General features: G+C 33.1%; 1 protein-coding gene across 16 annotated transcripts in view; it reads right to left on the reverse strand.

Moving 5' to 3' along the window:
• Positions 1-24,245, reverse strand: part of LOC148271240 (uncharacterized) — a 40,981-nt gene extending 16,736 nt beyond the window's left edge. For 6 of the 16 annotated variants that reach the window (XR_015825153.1, XR_015825151.1, XM_088241634.1 and 3 more), the window contains exons 1-4: positions 7,185-7,386; positions 3,987-4,121; positions 1,903-2,098; positions 119-258 (exon numbers count right to left, since the gene is read on the reverse strand). Coding sequence is in view for 13 of the 16 variants with exons in the window: in XM_088241634.1 (XP_088097760.1) it covers positions 119-258; positions 1,903-2,098; positions 3,987-4,046 (396 nt within the window). In the remaining 3 variants the exon portion in view is untranslated. Of the gene's footprint in view, positions 1-118; positions 259-1,902; positions 2,099-3,986; positions 4,122-6,933; positions 7,065-7,118; positions 7,437-23,821 lie in introns of those variants that run through there. The other 10 variants (XR_015825152.1, XM_088241628.1, XM_088241630.1 and 7 more) reach the window with 7 other exon arrangements.
• Position 24,246: the final 1 nt, after the last annotated feature.

Consider the following 24,246-nt stretch of genomic DNA (forward strand, 5'->3'; position numbering starts at 1 on the left):
TATGGACTATCAAATAACTATGGGACTTTGATGTTTTTTTGTTCTACCTACACGACCAGCGCCCTAATTACTTGGAGGCAACAAAATCACACTTAAACATAATATGTTTTTTATTTACTTTAGGGGTGTCTTCTGATACTGGGGAAGGTTGAGTAACGGCTGTGGGAGGGGTGTGTGGTTCTTCACTTTTCGGTGTCGTAGATTCTTCGGCAGTGTCGTTTGTTTTTCTTTTTGAGAAAACTAGTTGAAATTGTAAGTCTGGAAAGAAAATAAAATAAAATGAAGTTGTTTAGTGAGATTTTATCTACAAATACAAATATGTATTGTGTTAATAATATCCTATAAATGTATTAGGTGTTTACATATGTTGTGTCTGCTTTTTTTCAAATTTAAAAATGAAAACCTGAAGTGCAACAAAATGGTTAAGGTTATATTATGGCATTTGAAAAAAAAAATCTGCTCTACAAGATATTTATATAAAATAGTAGGTGTAATGTATACATGTAAAAAGATGTAATAGTACATACAGTGCCTCCTCTCTTCATAGTATAGTGTAGACTTTTAGTTAATTTTTGTTCCAAATTTTGTATAAAATTATAAGATTCTGTATGATTGATTACCTAAAATATGTCCATGCTCTTGTAATTTTCTCAAACTGAATGGTTTGGGTAGGTAGCAAGAAATTGCCTTAAAGCAATATGCCCACCCTTATATGTACATATATAAATTGTATATGTATATAAAGTTTTAAATAAAATAAATAATGTTTGCTTTTACATTACCTTTTCACATGGGTAAGGTTAGGTTAGGTTAACTATCTTACTACATTTTTTTATTATTTGAAAAAAATAAATTATTTCATTTATCGACATATCCGGTTTTTTATGCTACAGATTAAACGGGTAAACCTACAAATGAAATTTGCTACTAAACATTGATGTCTGAGTTGAAGTTACCATTGTTCTCCACCAGAAGGACAATTGCTGACCTCACTCTAATGCACAAAGTGATATGCATTTTAATAGATTGCCAAAAATGACTGTTCCTGATAAACTTTCGTGTACCCACAAGGACCACCAGACTCAAACACATGTTCCAATGTGAGTACAAAAGGACAAATTTCACCCACCATTCTCCCCTGGCACGCATCCGCAGAACCGCAGAACTGCAATTACGCTGAGCTGTTGGATTTTCTCCACATCACTCCTGCTACGATGAAATCAGTTTTACTTTCCATCGAATGGCCATCACCTCAATTCTCCTCTTTTTAAAACGTATTTTTCCTTTCTATTCATCTTCACTTTATTTCCTTTTAATTTTTTAGAATGAATTATATATTTAGTGTTATTACACTGTGATGATTTCATTTTATGTAATTTTTAACTGTATGCTGTAAGAGCCTTCTGGGCGTTTATTAAATAAATAAATAAAATATCTGCATGTGTATCTCAAAATCAGAAATATTGGGTTTATCTCACTTGCTTTGGGCTACCGATAACATTCTTTCATTCTTCTTTTCTGGAAAAGGGGGAGGAAAAGAGGAAAGAAATAAAGAGAGAAAAAGAACCCCTTCATCTCCTGTTTCTTCTCCCTTTTTTTCACTATCATTCCATCTCACTTTCCTTTACCTACTTATTCTTTCTCCTCTTTCTTTATTCTTCCTTTCCCAATCATTAAACCTGTTAATTGACGCTGTAATGCAATCAAAGGAAAGTTAAACCATTTTAATTGTACGAGGAAGGTCATCTAGATATTTTGTAAACTTGCTGATCTGACTTTATTAATTGAGATTAAAAATAATATATTACATACTATTTTGTCATAGAATTGCTTGGAATCTTTTGTACACTTCGTGCAAAATAGACTAGGGTATAAAAGAGGGAAGAGAGAACATTGTTTGACCTCTGTTCATCTGTCTCTGGACATCTATTTCTCTGTGCAGCCCCGTGAGGAGCAGGGCATGTTGCTCCTGCAGGAAGCGGATGTTCTGCTCCAGCTGCGCCACCCGCAGGGCAGAGTCGAGGCCTGCCGGGGCCCCGAGGGCAGAGCTGCTCCCGGCCACCGGAGTGAACGGCTCACCAGGATTGGACTTCTTCACCTGCAAAGTAGAGTACGACACTTTAGATAAGAGAAATAACAGCTTGACCACACATCACACCTGAGGACTTAAGTCTCCATGGCAAGGAAAAATTGCTCATTGTCGAATGAGAAAAGCTGCCCGAAGAAGCTCTATGTAACCTGGTAGCCTATGAAGAAAAAGAAATAGAAAATAACAGTGAATTGGTGTTGTGGTGTAAATGTTGGGGATTATTATTTGATAAATTTTAAGTTTGTCCAAATCCCTCTCAGTAGCCTTCAAGGTTTCAGATTCGATTAAGATCACAATAATTAAATGTGATTTTTCTCAATCCAAGGAATTCTGTAATTCACTACAGAATTCCAATATGCGAAAAATGTATGGGGATTAAAATGGATGCTATACATTTAGGGTGGCCAACTGTCAAGGGATTCCGGGATCCTCCCGGCAATAAGCTTTTTTTTTTTTAATCTCCCGACTCCCGACATGCAGATAAAATCACTCGGAATCTATTCCTGTATGATTACCATGAATGTCATCATCGTCATTCCCGTTTCCGCGCACTCCGTGGTGCATAGGGGCACTGCATTTGTAAACAGAGCGTAACAAATTAGCGTATTTAAATAATCTAAATAAGGTAGGGTGATCAGTCTTACGCTTCAGGTGCCAGTCTTGAGACAATAACACATTGCAGTATAAACAGACCACCCTGCCAGGAATCAAACCCACCACCTCAAGAATGATAGGTGGAACGAGGCGGCCTTATCGCCACCCGATTTCCTTATTCAGGATAATAATAATATTTTTTTGATGTGATAAATACAATAATACAACAAAGGTATACTTTCTGGTTCTATTTCACATACAGAAACATATTTTCCATCCGCCTTTTCTGGTGAAAATGAATGTGGGAAAGGATTAAAAACGTGTTGCATTTATTCATCAATCCCAATCTACTAACTAATATTTCATTTTAGTTGTTTTTAATTTTACCTCCTGGATTTTCGGTGGATTGAGTTGGCAGTTTCGGTGGATTGAGTTGGCCCTATATACATAGCATTTGTCTAACGACATAATATAACAAAAATAATAATAATAATAATCATGGTTTATTAACAAAAATAACAATAAATTTATCTACTACATGCACTCTTCGGATTTTAATGCAAAATAAACAATAAAATTACTATCTACTAGTTAATTTACTATACAGTTATACAATATTAATTTATACTTTTTTATTCGATTTCCCAGTAACCAATTTTTTACAAATTTATTAAATTGAATCCGGGTCATGGTTTTGCAATGTTCGGGTAACATGTGGAATATTTTGGGGCCCAGAAACCTGAAATTTCTTTGTCCAAAATCAGAGTTTGCGGTAGACCCCATGACTCATCCTCTAGTTTGACTTCTGGTAGTGGGGGAGTGTTCCTTTTGGGATTTGGTAGAATAATTTGCTTTCACAAACAAAAAATGTATATTTTAATATTTTTAATCTTCACAGTATTGTTTACATAAACATAATTAATTATGCAAACTATAGAATAAGAGAAAGGAGGAATAATAATTTAAAATATTAAAATCAGCAAAATAAATTATTTATTAAGACTAGTGAAACCTACGACAAGCCAATTATATTATTTTTTAAATGTAAATGGGCGCTAGAATTCTAACCATCCGTGCGCTCGGTAGCTACAAGATGTGTGGTAATCGGCTACATTCTGTAATGAATATTCACCATATTTGGAAACAAGAACTACAATCCCAGCTTTGTAGTTGTAAGACATGTTAGGTGAACAGCGCCGTTAATTTATTAAATAAAAAATAATAATAATACTTCCATATTTTATTTTTAATAAACAGGTGTTTGGGATAAACGAAAAAACATGTCACGAGACATTATACTTACATTATTAACTTGTGCAAAAGGTGGTACCGCTGGCATTTTCACTAAAACTTTTGAAGTCATTTTAACTGATTTGATACAAAGATTACAATACACCACTTCTTACACAAAAAGTCAACAAAGAAAGCACTTGTGAAACTGAAAAATTGACAATAATTTTAAAAAAATATATTTATATATAACAGTTAAATAAAATTTGATAAGACAAAAGTTCATATTTTCTAAATGTTGTGTTGTGGTTTTGTAGATAACAAACCATAATAAAATGTACAAATTTTAAGATTTAATAAACTATTTATGTTTTAATATAATGATGCAGCATTATATTGATCATAATGCTAAATAATTAATTGCAAACAAACAAACAAACCATCGCGCCGTTTCTCCGTAAGGGTAGGCAGAGATGATAGAACGCCACAACACACTATCTTTGCATACAAATCTTGCTTCCTCGACATTCATACATCTTCTAATGCACGCGCGCCGACTTTTGACATGTCCATCTTTAAGTATTTGTTGGATTTGGTCATGCCATTTCTTTCTCGGTCTTCCTGTATTTCTGCGTCCATCAACATTTGCATTGTAAATATTCTTAGCCGTTCTTTCGCTGTCCATTCGTTCTACATAAACATGATAGAAATAAAATGAAAAGGAATCAATTCATTAGTTACGTAAACCTTGACAAAGAAGCTTGTCTGCTTTGAAACCGGCCGGTGAAAAATAAAAAATAAAAATTAGTGGTTAAAAACAAAGTTGTTTTATTTATTTTATTATAATGAATAACCACAAAGTTAGTGCTTCAAATATAAACTTTATATTTACAGAGCTCCTTTCTTGATTTTGTCAATAATGCTTGTCTCAGCCTTACATAATGTACGGATCTCAACATTTGTGCATCTATCGTACATAGTTTAATAATTAATTGCTAAATTTAATAATTACTAACGATCATTACTCTCGCTTTTGGCTCTTCGCGGACGACAATAAAATTCTTTAAATAATTCAAACTTTACAAGACAGTTTTCTTCTTAAATCAGACATTAACTTTACAAGACGGTTTTCTTCTTCAATTTGACATTAACTTTACAAGACGGTTTTCTTCTTCAATCAGACATTAAAACAATGGTGTAAAGTCAATAGATTAGAACTAAATATTAAAAAATGCAAGATAATGTCATTTCATAGAACAAAACGACCGATTTCCTTTGAGTACCTAATAGAAAACTCCAAAATTGACATAGTTAAGTCCATCAATTCAATTGTAGATACAATAAATGGAGAAAGGAGAGTGAATCCGGGCAACAAAATTAACGGCGCCCTTGGCGCAATAATTGTTAGTAAAAATATGTCAGTCGAAGCTACGCTGGCAGAGCACAACAGAATTTTAGTCCCGACACTTATGAATGGAAGTGAAACATCGAACTTGCAGAGAAAGGTCATCGAACAGAGTGAACGCGGATGTAATCTCCAATGTTACATTATGATTTATGTAATCATGCAAAAGTGCAAATCTGAGACAGGTGTAATTGATAAAATTAAGAAAGGGTCAGTCATGTAGAATGAATGAACAATGAAAGAATGGTAAAACAGATATACTATATCGCGACCACCACGAAAGACGTGGCACGATCAGATAAACCAAAATCTCAAGACTGGTCATGTCGCAAGCAGACACAACCAAAGGGCATGTATGACAAGATGTATGAATGTGGAAGAAGCCAGGAATGTATGGCGGTCCATCGTCTCTGCCTATCCCTACGGCGAAATGGCATAATGGTAGTAGTAGATATAGATACGTGAAGAAACCCAAATAAAAAAAATATTTTCCATTGACATTTATCTATATATGCACGTAAACACTTGTGTGGCACTAAGCTTCCATTTTGTATCGCATTCAACTGACGCTTCGAAACTTATATTTTATTTGGTGGAAAATAGTGTTTTATGCGCCAGCAGTCAGTAAAGGAAGCAACATGCAGTTTTAAACTGGCATACTTTTTTACTCTTCTACACATTTTCCACGGCAATGTTGATGCGGCATGATGCGACAATGCTCATTTTCAGAACATAATTTGAACCTATCGTTCCATGAAGCGTCGTCTCTGTATCAATGATATTTTCCAATTCTTTTTATATGAATAACGAATAATAATAGAGAATCATATCTGAAAATGTTCAGATGTTAAGTACCAATACGTAATGACGTATTGGTACTTAACACAATTTGTTTTACCCCTATGCTATATAAATGGAAAACAATTCGCATTATAACTTTTACTTATCATTACTTTGTTAATCGAGTGTATAATATTCTTTTGTTTCCAAACAAAGGAGCTCGCTTTGTTTGCAATACAAAAGTAATCATTTTGTTTATGGATTCCATAAAAAAAATATTGCACATTAAAATAACATTGAATATCATTACACAATTAATTTGATTTAAATAAAAGGGTAAACAAAACCATTCAAATTAGATGGTTAGTATGGGCTCAGAGTTCAGATCCCATTGTTCCAAAACAAGACGCTTGCAATGATATAGTAGTCACATACAAAGTCATCATCATTCCTCACCCAGTGGTGCATAGGGTACTTTATTGGTAAACCAAATGCAGCTTAGTTCGATCGTATGTTGCATGCAGGTAAGGTGACCGGTGTTACGCTTCAGATGCAAGTACGGAGCAATGAAATACTGCAGTTCAAAAAAATTTGAAAATCAATATTTCATGTCAGGAATCGAACCCGGGACCTAGAGAATGGTAGGCGAACGTGACAACCACTACACAAAAAGGCGGACTTATTTCCACTCGATATTCTTATTTTTTTGCCTGAAAGCAACCATCGAGTCGAAAACATTAAAAAACCTCGTTCTATTTCACACACAAAACTGTATTTTTCATCCGCCTGGACGCAGATTAAAACTTTTAAATCCTGAAGTAGTACTTTGCTGTACCTTATGCACCATCCAGTGCCATTTTGATGGAAAATGTGACGAAAATTAGAAGTTCATTTTTTAAAGGTTCAAAATTTTTCATTTAGTGAGCGCGAATTTCAAATATTTGAAATTGAAAGTAGAAGTTTTTTTGCGGCATTTTTTACGTGTTTTTTTAACGTATGTATCCTAAGAAATATAGTTACTGTTAGTGATTTCACTGTTAATAATAATATTATATGTTGATCGTCTTTAATACACAGAATTTTTACTCGTTATGGTCGAAGCAAAGCACAAATCGCGAACTTCATAGCACAGAAAGCAAACAAATGTGACAGCGCGTTCTAGACCTACTCGGACATAAACACGGCACACGGCACAAGGCACACGACCTCCCGGTTATACGGAGTTGTGAAGAATACGTACACCCGTACACTGGAACACTGTTCGTGTACGCGATGCGAAAACAAAACTGACGAGTCCTGGCAAAAATTATGACATTGCAGTTCCAAACAGATACCTAAAAGTGAATGTCAAATGCACTGATTCACGTAGTGGCGGCAAAACAAAGAAGCGAGAGAGAGATGCACGGTGTGGGCGATGGCACCAGTTATGACTGCGATAAAAAATATTGTTTTTTAGACCGGACATTTATTTATCTTAAGGACCTTGGTAGTATATAAATTTAAATATTGTATATTTGTGGTTGTATATTTAGTTATAAAGGTGCTAAACTTGCTTTGGTTCTTTGTTGTTCTCAATATGTGTTATTTTCTAAATGCTAATATTATTTATGTCCCGAATTGAGTTTTTGTAACTCCTGGGAATGTAATTAAACGTGTTATACTTGTAAAATACTTTGTGTTATATGATTTATCAATAAGTAAAAAAAATACATAAAAAATTATATGAACTAAAATATTTTAAATGTTCTATTTTTTTAAAACGATTATTGAGGGCATAATTTCATGTATAATTAAAACAAAATACCACAAAATGTATGTAATTTAAAACGCTCGTATTTCTTTTTGTCAGCCTCGTGGTGTAATGGTCAGCGCGTTTGCCTACCGTGCAAGAGGTCTCTCTTTTTAAAAACAAAAATAAAGATTTTGCCTTCAAAAATCTTTTGATCAATTTATTGTCTTTAAATCATTTAAACAAATGTTACTCTTTATATCAGAATCAATGTACCAAAGTTTGGTCTAAATTTTAAAAGGCGTAATCTGTAATAATATTTTAGTTACATACCTAAAACTTTTAAGTATATTTTAACAGAAACACCTTAAAAAAAATACCGTTTTTATTTAGCGTATGGTTACTCAATGTTTTAATTGCGCCATTTTGAAAAAAAAAACAGCGTTTTAAAACGGCTAACTCGTATAATATCCGTGTTTTTGATATCATACGACATGAGACTACAGCCTTAAACATAGGCAGAATGGTGAATTTTACACAGTGTGTAAAGTGGCCAGATAATAACAAATGTAAATGCTGAGACTTCCATATTCTAGGAATATGTTTTCCTTCTCTGTTGCAATAAATTTCATAATTTTTTTTAAATATTTGTATATAATCACTTACCGACTTTTCTATGTCTACCGGTTTCGAGACGTGACGAAGAGACGGGTACGTATAGAAAAGTCAGTAAGTGGTTATATACAAATATTTCATAACATTTAGTAAAATGTTTGACTACAATATTAATAATAAATTTCAGTTAATGAATTATTGATGTTGTATCGAATTGCCCAAAACTCAGCCAGTTACCTTAAAGAATGTTTAAATTTGCGAGAATCGCTCTATTCTTGAGCTCACAAAATGCATCGGATGACTTCATTAAAGTTTCCAGGTCAACGACGTAAATAATGCACTCACTGAGGTGTTTTTAATACGCCACGAAATACTTGAAGCATTGAACATTAATTTTCTTACGAGAATCTTGGCCAAATCTCGCAGGATTCAAGTTCGGATTCGGAATGTATGGCGATAAATAAAAATACAACAAATATCGTGGACAATACTATTCCAGAAACCGCGTACGCGCATCAAACTGAAGCCAACCAAACTACGCATACATGAATAGTTTTACGTTTTGCCCATCATTTACTCTGTAGACGTCGCTTAGTACGCAACTGCCGATTTAAATCCAATTATGCCATGAATAGGGTGGGATCACATTTCATATGTAAGTAGCGAATTCACAAATAATTTTATTCAAGAATTCGATTATTTTACCGTCTGTCAGATTGTAATAAGGCAGACATTTTGTTAGTATTGCCAGGATAGTCGATTTTTTTTACCCGGCTTTCTATTAATAAACCTTAGTATAATATCAAACGGTATTAAGGTGATTCTAAACGAAAATTTGAAAGTAATTATTTATAAATTACGCTTTTATATTTTTTTATTGAAAAATGCCATTTTTAGGTGAACACTTATTTTTTGTTTTGTACCTACACCACTTTGTGAAAAGGATATAAATTATATTATTATGGTATTTGTTACAAGTTACAATCAATATAGTGTAAAGTTTCCGCAAACCAAGTTTTGTAAAATTCCCATTGAAAACAAACGTAAAAATGGCATTTTTCAATAAAAAAATATAAAAGCGCCATCTATAAATAATTAGTTTCATATTTTCGTTTGTAATCACCTTAATTTACATAATTACTATAAGATTCGTTAGTGTTTTTTTTTACGTTTGCCTTACAAAAGATAAAACATAACATACCATTACTCAAATTTATCGTATTCGGGCGTTATTAATTGTTCACGGTATGGTAACATTACGCGGCCACTTCACGCATGCGCGAAGGCGGGATGTCACACTTTTGGACACAATGCGATGTATACAAACATGATTCTACGCGCCTTCTGATATCCTATAATTCTATGACAATAAATATAACCTATAACTATATAAATACAATTGTCTTGTCCCAGCTCCGCAAACAGCCTCGACGGCGCAGGGCAAAACGCTGGGACAATACGAACGGTCGGCCGCAGTTCACAGGTGAGCGCTGCGGAAATGAATACACGACGAGCGAGTTCACGAAAAATACTATTTTTTTTTTATACCGAGATGTATTGGAATTGTTAAAGAACGAACTAAATAATAAAAAGATTTTTTTCTGCCTCTAATTAGGGCAGAAAAAATACGCCATTCTTATAAGGTCCTGTCCGTGCGCATTCATACGAGGACAATGCGGTCGCGCGGTGTGGGGGATAATCATTGTTCCGCGGAGATAGCCGGACCGTCTATCTCCGTGACAATGTTTTGGAACAACGTCTTATCCTACAAATAGCTGTTCACACGTGGACGAAGTTCGAGTCCTGGGACAGAACAATATTGTATCGTCAACGTGTAAACGGCCTTTGATAATAACCAAGGTACGCAAAATGAGCAGATTCGTGTCGAGTACATAATAATTCTAGGAGTTACCAAAAAAATTTGAGACATAAATAATAACTATGTTTGTTAAGACAATACGATATGACGATTATGACGATAAAGGTACAAACTTTTTTAACATTTTTGTCAATTAGACAATGAATGAATGAGATAAACATTAAATACAATGAATGAATGAGATAAACATTAAATACTTTTAAATGAGGCAGGTTTTCGTTTCGTGAGTAGTGTCGCGGACTCCAGATCAAAAGATCCGAGGCTCGAACCCCGCTCTACCACAATTCATTTCCCGGTTTTTCACGGTTATTTACGAATTAAACATGTCCCCTAAGCAGATAAATATAAATATAAACATTTGGATAAATCATAACGAAACATAAAAAAAAACAATTGACACTTATGTCCTCAAGAAAACGGTTTAAGTGGAAGGCAATAAAATACATTTTCGGGATTTACATGTTTTAATAAATTTTATTTTACTGGGCAGATTTTTATTAAAAGCGTACGAAACTTCATCTGACTTTTTACCAAACGCAGAAGGACGAAATTTCGGAATATAGTTTAATGGTTGGGCTGCTAGTGTTGAGTCGTGACTATGGGGATAGAATACCCCAGTAAGGTGAAAAGGCCAATTAATAAATAAGAAGAATACGGGGGTGTCGCTATTGTAAGGCTTCTTCAAATTCTCATGAACTGAGAGCATTGACCCATAGTGAAAAGACACGTTATTCCTATCCAGCTACATCAGGGCCCCGATTGCAATGGAAAGTTAACAGAGTTATCTTCGACTGTCTATGATGAAAAACCGATATTTGTGTACGAAAATAAGTATATTTGCATAAACATTAAAAGTATCTTCGTCGGTTACCTATAATTGAACATGTTTAGGAGAAAAAAAAAATGCATATTGTGCTTTTCATACGGAAAACTTAATTTTACTTTGAAGATAAAATGGAAGATAAATGTTAACTTCCCATTGTAATCGGGGCCCTGATCTAATGTTACCTCCGAAAATTTGCGTAAATCGCGATACACATGCAATCATTCATGTAAGAAAGAGATATGCAATGCCCTTAGTTCGTGTTTTTTTATTTTTTTTAAAATTGACTCATACCTTATATCATACATAGTTAATACACTTCAAAGTAGTAAAAGAACACAATATAAGAAACACAAAACACAGTACTTGACACTATCTATATAAATTACATTAATAGCTATCACGATCAAAAAGATTTAAGTAATATTTTTTTATTGCGACACTTTTGGTTTTGCTATTCGACTTTTCGTTTTTAAGCTCATCGGGCAGTTTATTGAATTCGGAATGGGCAATATTTTCCAGCGACTTTTTTCGCTGAGCGAAATTTAGTAACATGAAGATTTTTTGAGTTACGCGTGTTATGTTTATGAATGTCATGATTAAATGTGTATTTAAATGTTTTGTGAGCAGAAAAGTTTATGATATTTAAAATAGTCTTGGTGATGTCATGCAGTGGCATCACCTGCGTCATTTATTTGTAACTTTTATTCATGTGTTCTTAAACATAAAACGAATTATCCATTTATTCCATAAATTGGATCGTATTGACGAATGAAACGTTATACCTGTTTAGTTTTTCACAGCTACAGTGCAATCAAAGCATTTTTTCATCACATATAATGAATGACCGATAGAGAATAAAATCTCGAAAGGCAATCAACCAAGAATTGAAATGCCATTTTCTTCGCGCTAACAACGTGTTTATTACCTTCTCTTACTGTGCCTAAAACATTCACCCGTTACGGTGCTGTGTAGTCATTACACTCGCAAAAAGTGGGAGATTTTAAATCGGAAAAATTAAATATTCATAGGCAATTGCTTCAATTATTTATAGTCGAAGTCAAAAGTGATAATAATTGTACAACTATTGCTAAAAATATGGAAAAACCGTTAGCTCATGCTCGCAGCGAGGGCGAAGGAACCGCCCCTAGCAAAACTCGGAGAACTTCTGACTGGTGCTAACTGGCGTCTGGCAGAAGTATTGGCAACTTTGCCGTTCGCGCGTGTGACGGGTAAATTATCTCTCTCGCTCCCGAATATACCTGTAGTATCGAAAGTGAGACGTAGAGAGTGCGTGAGACAATTATATATTCAGTCCTCTTTTACGTCATACTCCGCAAAATGCGACGTATTGGTAAACATTCTATTGTTTTAGTGATTTAACTAGGATTTTAGATAAAATGCTTTTTCTGTTCCCAATAAGTATGAATTATTTTTTTATTTTTTTAAATAACCGATACGTAAATGTATAACGGGGGAATACCGAAAATCTTAACACAGTATTTATTATATTTATAGGGATACTAGCGGATCCGTCAGACGTTTTCTTGCCCGAATGTTGGCTTGCCTGCTATTAGCTTGGAAAAAGACCTTTCATTGATAAGTAGATACCTAGGTACTGGTTTATGATTGAATTATAAAGCTAAAAATTATTAATATTCAAATATTGAATTTCAGTAGGTACCTAGGTACTGGTTTATGGTTGAATTCCAAAACATAAAATAGTTAATATTGAAATATAGAATTCTTTTAGCAAATGTCAAACTCGGGTCTTCTCACAAACAGGGGTGCACTTTATTCATGAATGCGATTTTCAAAAATATATTGAATGCCAGTTCATATTATTTTAGTATTATCAAAAATCCAGTAAAAAGAGATAAATGGGAAGAAATTACAAGGAATGTGAGGAAAGAATCTGATTGGGGTCCATAAAAAGCGAATGATGTGTGTAAACATTTAAAAACAAACTTTTTTTTAACACAAAAAAACAACATCCTTCCATTTTTTATAAATGCATTCTCGTCAAATGCAACCCTGATAAGTCGATGAAAAATAGATTTATTAACTATTATTTTAACAGATTCGATTAAAATTTTTAATACCTACGAACACGCACAGCGCAGATATGTACATTTCGCTAAAAACCGCACGTAAATCGGTTAAGCTGTAGGAGGAGTTCAGTGACATCATACGTACAGAAGAATTATATACCTATATATGAAGATTTAAGTTATTAAATGCAATGTGTAGTATAGGCCTTAAAATATAGCTTGATTAAAATGACAGCTGTCAAACTAATTTCATTAGTGATGAGAAATTACTGATCACTGATCAAATCGATTTTATCAGTTATTTCATGCAATCATAAAACTCTGTTTCCGAAAATTAAATAAAAAAACGGAAAAACAAGCCTATTATAGTGTGTTTAACATAATTATTCACCAAAAAATAAGACATTTATACTTTTTTCATGAACAACATCAAATGAATTATGTTTTCATTAGATCAATTTGTCACATCTCTAACGTTTTTGCAAAATGATGTAACCTTGTAAGAACGTCGTTAATAATTAGATTTATTTTAGTTTTAAAACTGATTTTATATATTAATGTTGATTTATGTGTCAAGCATTGTATTAAAAAAATAAATTAACACGCCAGATACGAATGATTTTTCCTGTGTCAATAAACATAACTCTTTTGGCGTTACTACAAAGTTATGTCGTCACTTTTTCTGACAAATGTCATTCTAATCAAGCTATATTTTAAGGACTATAGCTACACATCACCGGGAAGGGTGCGTTAATTATACGCCATTGGTTCTAATTTTGTTATAATTGTGTTCATACCACGGGGGATTAGTGCTAATGTTAGTTAGTGAAATAGTTATTTATTTATTTAGGCATTAAAGGTCGCACAGCGCACAGCGCGCCGCGCACCGTGGCATACTTCGCCCGCGCATCGCGCAATCGACCTCGAGAGGCAGCACGATGACCGGTGAATCAGCAAGATTGCTGAACGAAAAATACACAAAGAAAAAATGTCTGAGTTTTATCTTACGGATAAAGCACGCGATGCTGGTGTGTTTTATGCGAATCCAATTGATAAAATCTTGGGTAGATTACAGATTCATTTAAATAATATATATACGGGCAATTTAACTAGCGAAAAACTAAATTTCATCCTCTTTGGAAGAGGAATTTTATTTATTTAAAAACGACCACGGGGACTTTATATAAATACTTTATCACATAACTATTTATTTAATCTGTTTAATTAGGTAATTCAACAAAAACACATACTTTAAAACATCATACAACTCGTAGATATTCGTCGATATATTTCTCCTTGCATATATTTGTTTATTTATCAAAAGAAAACAACAGCCATTACAACAACAAAAAATATATTTACAAATAAACCAAAATTATAGACCAATTATAGTTTTCTATACATTACTAAATACAATGTCAAAAAAAGAAGAAAAAAAGCGTACATTGAAATAGCCACTCCGCATCATTCCACACGTAAAAAATAAATAAAATATTACAATTATAATGAAATAATAAAAAAAATCAAAGAAAAAGTTTTTTGTTTACTCGGACTTAAAATCCTTTCGCCGGCGCGGCGGATCCATACGGAGTAATACGGAGCTATCAGTCCTCCCTTCTTTCTTCTTTCAAACAGGAAAAAATAATTACAATATTAAAGTGTACAAAAAATAAAATATTAGGTAGGTAAAGTTAGATTAAATTATAATTATAATTTTTTATTAGGGTTCTAGCATTTTCTTTAAATTAGTTTAAAGTGAGGAAATATATATCCATTTCAGCAAAAAACGTGTTATACATATTTAAAATTCTGGGCAAAGATGCATTCTGATTATTATTCGTGCTTGAAATACCAACATGAAATAATTGTTGCAATTAATAATAATTGATCTTCAATTACAGAATTACGCAGAATAGATGAAATCACGCTGACAGTTAAGTGTTTTTATTTAATTTATTAATTGTTTTATTTTATTGATACACCAATTCGTCGAGATCGTAGAACAACGACGGATGTGCGAAAAATGCGACACTTTCTTTTTTTATATTTGATATTTAAAAAGTTATCTAAAGGCTTTTTTTCTAAATTTCAATTTTCTAAGGTTTCAAAAAAATTTATATATATATAACTAACCCAAGTATCAAATGGTACACTTTTGTGCTTTTCAAGTTATGACGTGTCAAAAAAAAATTAAACCGCTCTCACGTAAAGTTGAAGAAAATAACATGCGTCGTTGTTATACAATCCCGAAAAATTGTTTGGTTATTAAAAAAACCCTTAGGGATTGGTATATAAACAAACAGTAATTAATTAACTATGATATTTTTCCTTAAAAAAATCAGTTGTACACGTGCAGGTATAGAAAAATGGTAATTATAATTTATTTCTGAAGTACTGTTGACACGAGGACAATACAATAGATATGGCAATATTGTCTTGTCCCAGCTCCGTGAACTGTTTGGACCGCGCGGGACAGGACGCTGGGACAAAATAAACATTCGGCCATAGTTCATGCGTGAGCGCTGCGAAAATGAATTCACGACGACTTATGTACGTTTTGTTACGAACGAATTCGCGAAAAACATTATTTCTTTTATACCGAGGCGTATTGGAATGGTTCAAGGACGAACTGAATAGTAAAAAGGCAAATAGATTAAAGATCAACAGATATCGCACAATAATATGGACAGATAAATTCTTGACGCGCGTAATATTATAGGCATACACAGGGGTCTTGACCTATCGTTGACTGCTGTACGTTGGCTTATCGGCTTTAAGGTGTGAACGTGATAATATTTTTATATTTTTTAATATTTACAAGAGTGTGCAATGTGACGCTTTTCGTCTTGTTGGGACATTATCACTAGTATGTATTTTTTTTTTTAAAAGTAGAATTAAATCCAATTTAACGGATACCTTACCAATAATTAAAATGGAATTCTACCAATTAACTGCATTCACAATAAATAAGGTAAACCACATTCTCAACCATTTGACGTTTTCACATTACAGCAAAAATCCACCCGACTCAATGAAATAACATACTTTTGATTGACTTTTATCTTATAATAATATATTCTAACAATTATTTTATTTATTAATTGGCAGGTAAACGCACGAACCAGTACAAGATTGGGCCGATTCTCCACTCCATTTCCGTTAGCGAATTTTAAGAAATAAAACGAAAAAAGAAAAAAGAAAGTATCCACCCTCCCTAATTTTACCGGGCCGGGCGGATCGAGACGACACGTGTGGAATGGGCCATATTTTTATCGATCTTGCCAAATCGAACCTGGGATTACAAAAGGAAGTTATAAGATTTATATTCAACCGTCCATAAAGTAAAATAGAAGTTTCTTTACGAATCTGTGAATTCGTGTATGAAAATGTTATGTTATGTATTATTAACATATTACAACAGAGATGAAGAACATTTAAGAGAAGGTAATATAGAGGTCTAGGCATCTACAGGGCTTATGACCTGTCAATGGCTGGTTTAAGTGGCCACTTTACACAATGTGTAACATTCACCATTCTGCCTATATTTGAACATCTATATTCCTTCAATTCTTTCATCTGTTGATGTTTGTGAAGTTAAAGAGCTGAAACCTTTATTTATGCGGGTGAGATTCATCTGATTGAATTATTTCACCTACATACTAGGCAACGCCTGAAAATGTTATTTTTTCAATTTCCAACTAATTTATCAACTATTGTTTGTTTATGTATCATTGTCGGAAATCTGTAATTCAACATGTTTTAAAAAATATTTAATACTAGCGGACCCGACAGACGTTGTTCTGCCCGAACGTTGGCTTGCCTGCTATTTATTACCCTGGAAAAAGACTTTTCATTGATAAGTAGGTACCTAGGTACTTGTTTGTGATTAAATTCCAAAATGAATTTAAGTAGGTACCTAGGTACTTGTTTATGGTTGAATTCCAAAACATAAAATAAATATTTTTTCAAATATGGCATTCTTTTTGCAAACGTCAAACTCCTGTTTTCTCACCAACAGAGGGGTGTACTTATGTTGGAATACGATTTTTTTTTAATATATTGAATTTAATATTATGTAGGTACTACCAAAAATCCAGTAAAAATAAATAAATGGGTAGAAATTATAAAAAAATTAAGGAAAGAATCTGATTGAGATCCACAAAAAACAAAATGCTGTTTGTAAACAATAAAAAACCAACGTTTTTTATATAGAAAAAAACAACATCTTTCCGTTTTTTTGTAAATGCATTCTCCTCGGATGCAACCCTGGTAGATCGACGAGTAAAAGATTTATGCTCCTTACTTCTTTTTTACATATTAGATTGAAAAATTTTATATCTACGAACACGCACAGCGCAAAGATCTATATTTCTCTGAAAACCGCACGTAAATAAAAGTTAAGCCGTTTTAGAGGAGTTCATAACATCACACGTACAGAGGAATTATATATATAAAGATAAATATAATATCTTTTATAAACAAAATTCAATTTTACTTTGCAGACCAATTGAAGATAACTCTGTAACTTTTTATTGTAGTACGGGCCCTAGGCTCCGATTACAATGGGAAGTTGACATTTATCTTCAATTTTATCTACAAAGTAAAATTAAGTTTTCTGTATGAAAAGCAGAATATGCATACATATTTTTCTTTAAAACAAGTTCAATTATAGGTAACCGACGAAGATACTTTAAATGTTTATGCAAATATACTCATTTTCGTGCACAAATATCGGTTTTTCTTTATACACTCGAAGATAACGCGATTATGAACAGCTATCTTCATCGGTATATACTATATATTGAGACGGTATAAACGAATATCGATATTTATGTAAGAAAGTGTGTATATTTTCGTGACAATTCAAAGTATCTTCATCGGAAAAATTGTAAACATATTCTATTTTTCATACAAAAAAAATAATTTTATTTTGTGGATAAAATTTAAAAAAAACATCGGCCTTAAATGTTATCTTCCATTATCCATAAATATAAATATAAATTTCTGCATGAAAAATCGAATATTCATATAAAATTGTTTTTGAAACATGTTATATTAGGTACAGGTTGCCAAAGAAAATACTTAAAATTTTCGTACATACAGGGTGTTCATTAAACCCTGTCACATCCGAAACTACGATGATCAGTATGAGCAAGAAGACATATTGGCACATAAAAATATTTTTTAGAACTAATAAAATTTAAAAAAATAAAATATCAAAAAAAGCAAATGGTTGCTTACTTCTGCAGGGGATAAGCGAGTAGAGGAAAGAGGCAATCTAGTACTGCACCGCGCTCTCCCCACTTCTCCCCCACAGAAGAAAGCAACCATTTGTTTTTTTAAATATTTTATTTAAAAAAAAATTCTTCGTTCTAAATATATTTTTTAATATGCTTATATGTCTTCTTGCCCATACTGATCATTATGGTTTCGTATGTGCCAGGGTTTAAAGAACACCCTGTATATTTTGATAAAAAAATTAAATTACTTTCGACATTCGGAGATAACTCTGATAAGTTCCCATTGTAATTGAGGCCCTAGAACCTTAACTACAGTAGGCAAACGCGCCAACCACACCGCGAGGAGGACTAATCTCCACTCGATTTTATTTTTCGCGGTTTTTACCCTCCAGCCATCGAATCGTACTTCATGTGTGAAATATAATCCTATTTCACAAAGGTAGAACTATGACGTATACATGGACTCTAGGTTATTGCACAAGCAACAATTTAAACCTTTAAAGGTAAATATTCAGAAAGGACATTTCCGGTTCAGCGGTATTAACACATTTATCATACTACGAAACAAGAAAATAAAACGGAAAATAATGCAAATCTTGTTACAATATCAAGTCGTGGAGTACAAATAATGGTTTCCAAGGAATAACATCACGGAAGCTGGGAGGTTAAATAATTAATCTGCATTTAATAAAGGTAATTTAAATTGCGCAAACCTATACGAGTATGTGTGAAGTCTATCTCGTAAACAAAACTATACATTCCACTTATACTATAATAATCCACTGGGTATTCCTTGGTAATATTTTTGATAACTTTATTATATGCGCAGCTGACACAAAGTTCCCCAGGACTTTTATGAGAGCTGCGGGTGGATGGTGGGCTTTCGGACCCCCGCAGTATTAACAAAGTAAAGTAAATTTAATTAAATTTAATTAAAAAAAAAAAAGTATTTTATACAAGGCAATTTTATTTACTTTTTTAAATTTAGACTGTTAGCTGCCAATTATTAAGATTATTTATGAATTTTTATTTTATTTATTAGTTTGTTTTAAGCATTATTTATATCTTTGTTTTTAATTTTTAAACCTTTTCATAAATGTTTTTCAGTTTTCAATTTTCGTAATTTCTTCGAATACGGTATTATTATTATGTATTTTTTTTTATTACAATTTTTTGTTTTTATTATTATATATTATCATTGTGTATGTATTTCGTACATACGTAGCTTTAGAACAGTTATTTTTGTATATTGAATATTTTCTTGCAATTTTTACACGTCAAACACTTGTTTTGTTTTATTTAGTATTGAAAATCTGTATTTATTTTTTTTTCAAAAACGCCGAGTTTCAACATTGAACTGAACCAAAAAGAGCTGAAACAATTGGCCAATAAAAAATGGCCTCAAGTATAAAAAAAATGAAGTAAATTATTAAGAATGTAATTACTTATTTTAAAAATAAATACAAATAGAATATTGATGGAGAATAAGGGGCAGAAAATAGGTGGTTACCGGTTGACGACAATGACGACTCGAGTGTCATACACCGGGAAAAAAATTTCGTCATCTTAACTCGAATCGGATCGTTGACACCAAGTACCTAGTAGCCATACGTCACTCGCTGTTTGAGCTAACATGGGCATTTTACACTCTTTTTAATATAAATAACTTTAATTTAGAGTATACGTCGACCGATTTCGACCACATCGTCAATCGTCAAATGTCAGGACTTCTAGTAGAACGAGGAAATTCAGTGCTGCGGGATATTGGATTTAAAAAGGTTTTCTTATGCGCGGTAATAATTAAAGCATTCAATTGTAAGGCGAAAATGTATGAAAAAAATTAACTACTCTAAGCTACGTCACGCGTTCTTGCGATTTTTATTATATTTCCGGTTTTCAGGAAGCCAACTCACCAGTCAGGACAACTCACCGACGACAACTGGTGACGTCAGGGGCGGAGTAATTTCAAAATTACAAAACTTTAAAAAAGCACAGCGATGACAATACAACACATAAAAAAATGGATTAGTTTGATGGTCTATTAAAACAATTTTTTTTTTTCAAAAACACTAAACTTCCGCATTGCAAACGTAACAAATTATATTATCACTTGCGCGGTATTTCAGTCAGTTTTGTATACGTTTTGTTCTGTTGATATAAGAGTCCTTCTAGTCCTATTTAAAATTCTCAACTCACTCTTTGATGCGCCTGAACTGCTGAGCTCAATAAAATTAAATATCCCAACTAGAAACCTCAGACAAAACTTACTCTTTCATATCGATAACCATAGAACTAACGATGGTTTTTATTCCCCTATGCCCAGAATTCTTAGGTCTGCCAACATTATACCAGTCTTAATTTCTTTGATAACAAGTTATATTATTTCAAACGATCACTGAATCAAATTCAATTGTAAACACCTTTCTTCCGCTTCCACTCCCACCAAGTCTACTATATACCATTGTGTCTTTTTTCTTTTATAATAATTTTCCACATATAAATATGTCCTTAAAAATGTCCATTGGGCGTATATATAAATAAATAAAACATGTTTTTAATATAAATATATATTACATATTTTAAAGTTAGTATAAGTCCTGGCGATGAGGTAATAACCTCGTAACCGGTCGACGTGTAACTCTTAGTCAAATTGATTTATACAAATTTTACACCATAAAGTGAAAAACGGGTTTGACGTTAAAAGAACTCCATTTTTTCCAAAACGATTTTGTATTTTAAAAATAGTAAAAATGTAAATAAATTTTAAAGTGAAACGCAAATACTGGAGACTTTAAAGCGGTATTTATTATTTACTTACTGGCATAAGAACAAAGATAAATATCCGATATTACGCACCTTCTCACGTGATATTTCCAGAACTGACTCAATTTGCCTAAAATTCGCATTATTTCTAGAATTATTTATAAATCAAACTGGTTTACGTATGTAGTACATATGGGTATGTACTCGACGATTATTGTAGGCGTGTATGTGAATGAGTAACAGGTAAATTTTGTACTGGTGCAAAAAGACGATATGTGAAAAAAAATTATATGTTGATGAATAATATTTTTCTATTTCTGATTAAACGGATAAAGGAATGCGTAGGTAGATTTCATTGAAATTATCGTAAGATTTATAGAGTAAGTGGTTTTTACCCGCGGCTTCACTCACGTGGTATAAGGAAGAAATTATTTAGGTAGGTAATTAATTAGTTGTGTCCTTTATCAATTAAAATTTTCTCGATCGAATGATATATTTTATCGGGAGCGAAAGAAGCTTGGTCTTCCAACTATTGCTATGAAAGAAATACGATCCGTTAATCTACGGTGAAGTAGTATCATTATTCTGTAGCTCGATCACAAAAAACTATCGACGTGCTTAAAAACATGCTAAGCAACAATAATGAACATGCTGAAGTTATCGCAATCATACGTCAACGCGTGTGTCATCTCTAAGTCAACGCTCGTGTCGGTTTGATTTTGTTTTCCCCGTAAATAAATACAGCTCACTGGCGAAAAATCGGCGTTTACTATAAAAAATAATAAAATATATTGCATTTGCAAAATAGTAAGGAGTATCTCATACAAACAAGTGAAAATTTATTTACAATTACAATGGCGACTGCTTTTCTTGACATTTGGCTTGCCAACCGCCGGCTAAATGCAAGTAATAGCGTGATAAATAATAAATAAATAAATAAAAATAGCAGTTTTTGAATATTTTCCATATTTATACCGGGGAAATTCAAATGTGTGATTGCGCAGCAGGATTATGCGTCGCGAAACGTAAATATTTTTATTTACGTTTTTATTCACATTTATTAGGTGTTCACGGATGTTCCATTGTGACCGCGAATACGATAAACAACCATGGTGAGAAATTGTTATTACGTCGCTTATTAGCACGTCGATAGTTTTTTGTGATTGAGCTACTGTTCACAAATCCAAAATACTACTACAAAACCAAAATGAAAAGCAAACCGAACTAACCATGGATAAAGCAAGTCAATTGTAGAAATTTAAAGAATTAATTTCATCTCGATTATTTTTGACACCTTACCGGCTAGCGGCTTCTTATTTTCAAATAATGTCGCTCATTGTCATCATACCAATGTCCCGATCGTGTCGCATTGTAAACTCGAGACAAGATCTGGACTTTTTTGGTGCAAGTCTTTCTAGATTTAAACAATCACTAAGATAGACCAGATCTTGTCTTGAGATAGTAATTATTATCAAATTTTATGACCTAGCTTTAATGTTCTTTATTTGTATTTTATTCCATTGTGCCTGTGTGTATTATAAAGTTTTGTGTTTGCCATTTTTTTAAATATACTAATACTCGTATGCAGAGACAAACCTTAAGGTGAGGAAAGTACATTCTATTGTCTTCACCTTCGGGTTATTATCTGCATTTGAAATTAAAATGTACTTTCCTCACCTTAAGTTTTGTCTCTGCATACGGGTATAAGTCAGTTAGAAAATAAATAAAAAAATATCCTATTTTACTTTTCACCTCTCCGGCTATCCCCATCCAAAACTTTATATCAATCGGTCGCTCCGTTCAGACGTGAAGGAAAAACAAACACACTTTCGCATTTATAATATTAGTGTGGATGGAACTTGATGGCCGTTTTCACGCCACAGTAAAAATCAACCCAGCACGATAAAATAACAAGGCTGGATTGATTCTTATGGTACATGTAAAAGTTCTTTGGGCGTTAGTAAATAAATAATTGGATTGGAGAAGTTCAGAGTTGAATAACATAAATAATCTTAATTTATTGCAACAGAGGGGGAAACATTATTGAGAAGGGAATATGGAAGTCTAGGCATTTTCAGGGCTTATGACCTGTCATAGGCTGGTTTAAATGGCCACTTTACACACCGTGTAACATTCGCCATTCTGCTCGTGTTTAAACATCCACATTTCCTCAACTCTTCCGTCTGTTGACTTTTGTGAAGTAAAGGAGCTGAAACCTTCATCACGCGGGTGAGATTCATCCGGCTGAACCAAATCACATACTAGGCAACGACTGAAAACAATTTTCCAATTTTTATACTTCTTCTTTTACCGGGTAGTTCATTCAACAATGTTTGAGTATGTCCAAATGCTTGTGGACTGGCTGGATTTCCTCCCTTAGGAGTTATTCATACAGAATGGTGAATGTTACACGGTGTGTAAAGTGGCCACTTAAACCAGCCAATGACAGGTCATAAGCCCTGTAAATGGCTAGACTTCCATTTTCCCTTCTCAATAATGTTTTCCTCCCTGTTGCAATAAATTTAGATATGAATAACTCCTTAGGGAGGAAATCCAGCCAGTCTGCAAGCATTTGGACATACTCAAACATTGTTGAATATAAATAATGTTTACAGGATCTTACTTGGAATATGACAAATTACGCAGCCTAATTTGCAAATTGGAGTAAATGGCGATTTTCGTAATTTCAACGTTTTTAAACGAAAGAAAAGAATTTGAACGCTTTAAAACTTTTCGCATAAAATATACAAAAACACTAAAAACGTAATATTTAATCGAGTATTTATAGAAACAGTAGCGTCTTGTAAATAACCGCGATGAATTTGCACATTTAAAACACTGAAATGTTGGTATGGAACCATTTCAAAACAAGACTCACTTCACTTGAGCACTATTCGTGTCTCATTCGGATGCTTTAGTCATGAAACTGATGTCATTACTTCGAATAAACTTAGTCACATACGTGTGTTTTTGACTTTCAATTTATTTAGCAACGGCGCCGCGAGTCTGCAGTCTGGAGCCCCGACCCGGCCGTTCTGCGCTCCGCCA

Source organism: Micrasema longulum, unplaced genomic scaffold (genome assembly GCF_059751315.1).
Source record: "Micrasema longulum isolate JH-2025_06_02 unplaced genomic scaffold, ASM5975131v1 h1tg003008l, whole genome shotgun sequence".
Lineage (NCBI taxonomy): Eukaryota > Metazoa > Arthropoda > Insecta > Trichoptera > Brachycentridae > Micrasema > Micrasema longulum.